The sequence below is a fragment of the Acyrthosiphon pisum genome, chromosome X (assembly GCF_005508785.2).
Source record: "Acyrthosiphon pisum isolate AL4f chromosome X, pea_aphid_22Mar2018_4r6ur, whole genome shotgun sequence".
Lineage (NCBI taxonomy): Eukaryota > Metazoa > Arthropoda > Insecta > Hemiptera > Aphididae > Acyrthosiphon > Acyrthosiphon pisum.
This window is the reverse complement of record NC_042493.1, coordinates 92,332,033-92,337,462: the sequence shown is the minus strand read 5'-3', so window position 1 is coordinate 92,337,462 and position 5,430 is coordinate 92,332,033. Positions and strand designations below refer to the sequence as shown.

General features: G+C 25.3%; 1 protein-coding gene across 1 annotated transcript in view; it reads left to right on the top strand.

The window, feature by feature from the left end:
• The window catches only part of LOC100574445 (G-protein coupled receptor Mth2), a 13,877-nt gene extending 12,650 nt beyond the window's left edge, over positions 1–1,227 (top strand). The window contains exons 5-6 of the mRNA XM_003242293.4: positions 292–466; positions 848–1,227. Of these exons, the coding sequence (XP_003242341.1) occupies positions 292–466; positions 848–1,097 (425 nt within the window). The 3' untranslated portion in view covers positions 1,098–1,227. The remainder of the gene's footprint in view (positions 1–291; positions 467–847) is intronic.
• The last annotated feature ends 4,203 nt before the right edge of the window (positions 1,228–5,430 follow it).

Genomic DNA, 5,430 nt, shown 5'->3' with positions numbered 1-5,430 from the left:
TTTTAAATATTAATTAAATTTTGATTAAAATATTTGATACTCGCATATATTTTATTTGCAACAGTAATATTACAGTATTTACTTATTTTTAGGTTGTGAAAAAGAATTTTTGTTGGATTCATAAGGGGGAAAAAAATAATAATCGACGGGATAGGTGTTTGTATAAAGTTTCACATTTTGCGATATAACTTTGAATGAACATCAGCGCCACTAGTTTTCTATATTAAAATTGTATATTGCATATGGTTATATGAATATATAATTATTTATTAATATTTAATATTTTTCCAGATATGATTGGCTACGGACGTTTAATTTTCTTCCTGATACCAATGTGTATTATGCTGACTGCCAATTTAATTTTTTTCTTGCTAACTGCTATTCAATGTTCGAGAATTAAATCTGAAATCAATAATTTCAACCCAACAGATTCAAAAACAGAAAGTTTTCTTGCTAACAAAGAGATGTAAGAATACAGTTGGACATTATCAATTTATATAGAACACATACCTAATTTAGTCTGTTTACTACTTTTGGTACCTACATATTCATTATTTAAACATTAATAAATATTTTAAAAACGTATCTATGTGAGGGAAGTAAATAATATATAAGTGATAAGCGTCTAAAAATATGATGATAATGAATAATCTATATTTTTAACTTGTACTGTAGTACAACATATTATATAGATAATATTATAACGTTATTAATAGCTCAACTAAAAGTTTGTAATTTCCGTCTTCTCCACTAGTTAATATAAATCTTCTAAAAAGTTTTTGATTTATTGGTCAAAAAATATTTAAAATTTGACTTAACATAACTTTTAATTTTTAATTTTTGACAGATTTGTAATGAGCATCAAACTATTTCTGATTATGGAATTTCCATATTTGCCTTCGATACTATCCTTTTCCTTAGAAAGAGAAGAGACCAATTGGTACATTATGCATGTAGCTAGCAGTCTACAAGGAGTATTGATATTTATTGTATTTGTGGCCAAACGCAAAGTTATTATGGACTTAAGAAAAAAGTTTAGAGATTTAATGGATTACAGTGAACCGACACAAATGAACAATATCTCTGGATCGTCATAAAAGCGGCAATGGGCAGTTCTCATAAAAGTTATAATGATTTATAAATGCAATATGTATATATTATAATGCAGATATTATTATATTAAGACTCTAGGCCCTGGATCATAAAAAAATCATTATTTTTGTACCTTCGTCGTCTCAGAATGAAAAGGTTCTAACGTAATTTTTGTAATTGTTCAGGAGAACGTTTTTAAGTTAGCCCATACCTATCATTCACGTATGAATTAGAACCTTTTCATTCTCTGTATCTCATTAAATAATCAACGGATCGATACGATTTCAGGATTGAATTATACAACAAAAAATATTTAATAATAATATGCAAGAAAACAATTTTTCAAAAAAATTGATTTAGAAACTTTTCATTCTGAGACGACGCCTTAACGTTTTTGTTTTGTGTGGTTATTATAAAAATAAAATAATAGTTAATGATCAAAAAATACGATTTATCCAATTTTTCATCAAGTGTGTTATATTTTACTCAAATAATTTATCTTTAGTCTAAATACATAGTACCTATATTTATAATAAAAAAATAGATAAATAAAAAACAAAAATACATTTTGAACTGTATAATTAATCTTTTTTTTAAATTTCAATGTTCACTTCTATTAATTTTCAATAAACTACAAGAAGTATGTTGTAAAGAAAATATAAACAACAAGTTTTGTGCTACCTGCAATTTCATAATTGAATACGTAGGTATACACAAATTTATACCATAATAGTTTAATCTAAGTATTTTAATTAATGTTAATTAACTACTGTTTGTATACAATTAGCATGCATAATTTATGTGCTGTTACTTTTCATTGTTTTTAATAAATTAAAATGTAATTATTAAATTACACAAATACATTTTGAACTGTAATTATAATATTGTTACATTAATTATTATTTTTTTATGTGTAGTAAAAATTACATTGTGAATATTACATAATATGGTGTTAAATCTCATTATTCAGATCAACCGTCGTTTTAAGATTTAAGATATAATAAAAATGAGAATAAGATTATCATAATATCCTTCAACTTCAAGATTTAGCAAAACCAAATTTACAGTGACTTCAGTAATCATTGCAAATGCACTTCAGTAATCATTGCAAATGCAATCTAAACCATATAATGTACATATATATCTTCATATATAATTATATTTAAGAAATAAACATTTTAATATTATATATTATAATTTATTACCTATACACGACAAGTCTACAATACGTGCTAACGTGAATTTATTAAACAGACTCATTGAGAGACATCGAAACTCAGTTAAAACATAAGGATAATGAATAACTATCATTTACCTTATTAGTTATTATCTATCTACTCTACGAATGAATATTTTTTACCACGTACGATATACCTATAATAATATTAACCTAAAAAATTCACTACCTATAATATATTATATAAAATTACTTATGTAAAATCATTATTAAGTGAACTTTTTGTTTGTTTGATTTTAAACTAGATTTTTGAATCATACATTTCTTTGATTAAAAATGTTTATAACTCTTTTAGGAACCTATTTATCGCGACCGCAAAAAATCTTGATTTTAATAGGAACTCGTCTTTTGAGGATCTTTTTCGCATCGATAGATGTTTTTAAGGCATTTTGAACTTTATACTTGTATTTTGAATCTTGATTTGTCTTTGTTGTATTAGAAGTTGTTGAACTACATTTTTGGCTAGCCTTCCCCATACCAACAAACCATAATATTGGAGAATCGCTTAATATAAAGCGAAATAAATAGTACGTACCAATAGTTTTTACTGGTAAAAAGGCTCTTAATTTATACACACGATAAGTTACTGTGCACAATCGTGATACAATGTTATAGACATGTAGGTTCCATCTAAAATGTTTATCTATATTCAAACCAAAATATTGAAATATCGAACGCTAGAAACACTATAGTATACTATACTGTAATATATATTTTTACATATTACGTCATGACACATTATATCATTTCTACAACTATGTAAATTTAAAAAATCGAAGTTATTTTCATATTTGTTAATTGAGAAATAATGGAATTTGTATTTTCGTAATTAATTAAAAGCTTTCTTTAAGAAAGCGATTCCTTTTTTTTAATTCACGTGTATCTTTAATTTGAACTTTGTCCCAAAATACATCAGAAAAAAGAAGACAAGTGCCATCTGCATATGTTACAATATGACCTAAAATTGATAAATATCATAAACAATTGTTAATGTAAAGAATGGACAGAAAGGGTCCTAATACACTACAATGGGGTACTCTGCAAGTTGTTAACATTTCTTCACCTGTAATAGGTACCATTAATTTTAACTTTTTGTTTTCTACCTACTAGGAACATGACTTTTGAACCATTTTAAACTTGAGATTTTTTTACAAAATTTAGGCAGTATATTTACGAGTTCAACATGATTTACTGTGTTGATAACTTGACTGAGGAACATAAAAAAAATGTTCAGACCAAGGGAGTCAAATACCGATAACAATAATTGAGAGAAAATCCAAAACGTACTATTGTCAAAATACTGATTTTTTCAGGATAACCGATTTTTTGTATCTTAACATTTCTAATAAAAACAAAATAAATTTTATAAATAGACAACTAATTTTGAAAAAAAGTTTTTTTTTAATTATTTAATAATATATATTTTTTATTTTTTAAACGATTAAAATCTGTTAAATATTTTCGTAATATTTTTAATTTAATTTAAATTTCAATAATTTTTTTTAAAACTAAATATTAATACTTTTGCATTAACTATTTTATTTCCCAACATATACGTATACCTACAACACAGGTATTAATACATTTAGCAATGTTTTGGAAATAGTTCGTTTTGGTATAGATAATGATTGGTGAATATACTTTTAAGACGGGCAATAGTACGTTTTGGCTTAGGTAAAACTGGAAAACCTTTACGTTTTGATTTTCAAAGTATCATTTTTATGTAGGATTGAAAAGATTCGTTTTAGATTAACTAGTAATTTTGACCAGGAAATAGTACGTAAAACGTTTTGACCTATTTTAGATATTTTTACCACTCTTCATTGGACCAAAATTAGCAGTAGGGGCCATTAATAATTATTAATTATTATTTATTAATTGAAATATCTGCCATGATATTTGTGTTGAGGTCTTACGATTATATATATATATATTTATACACCCACCCACCCATTTCAGACATGAAGCAATTGCTTCAAATAATCCTATGCCACGCCGTCACTGCCAACAGGCAATAATAAATTTGAGCGAAGACGAGCTATAAAACATTCTATAGGAATATTTTATGATAATATTGCTATGAAAGTAATATATTATTAATTGCCATTAACAGAAGTGGAAAAGTAGGATGAATTAATTTTTTCCTAAGACAGTACATTTGACATAGGTACTTTTAAAGTTTAAAATACCAACTAGTTATATGTTTAAATTACAAAAAAAATTATTTAACTAAAAACGTTAGTCTACGTCTAAATATTTAATTTCGCCAAAATTTCATCTTAACACAACTATTAAAAATAACTGTTTTTAAAATGTTCAGATATTTTTGTTTAAGTATTAAATAAATACCCTTACGATAAACCCGGTTTAAAATATTTGCATGATTTAATATAAACAATTTATGAATTACAAATTTCTGTAATTTTGACGAGTTTCGTAAAAAGTATATAAAATAAGACATTTTTTTACGGGGGGTAACTATTTCCTGTGACACCGGTTTCCCCACTTCATTTAATGAACGCGACGCATTTCATTATTGCACTAATACACGACTTCAAGACATCACGTATTTATTCTTTGTTTCATTTCGTTATCGACTATTGCTTCATTGAATCACCTTATTGTGTATAAATTTGTTATATTATTTTATTTGATGTAATTTGTTAAGCTGTAATTATTGCTAGTATTAGTATATATTAGTATACCTATGTTACTGTTGTTAGTTATTACTTTGTTCATACCTTGCGTACAATAATATATAGGTATTATTTAATTATAAATATGCCAACTAGAGTGTACAAACAAAGAATACAAAATAAGAAAAAGTATCTACTTATTGAATAATAAAAAGAAACTTAGTGATAAAAGATATCACAACAATAAAACATCGTGTAAAAACGGCTAAGTAAAATAAAAATAGATTTTTAAGTTGGTACTCTATTACACTATATACTAGTATTTATAATTTACGTGATAACCCGCCCAGGCATAATATATTTTCTAATAATACTGATAATTCGTAAAACCTAACGTGATACAAATAATAATATTAAACGTTTTGATCTATTCTGATGATGCCATTTTTCCATAATAATCGATAT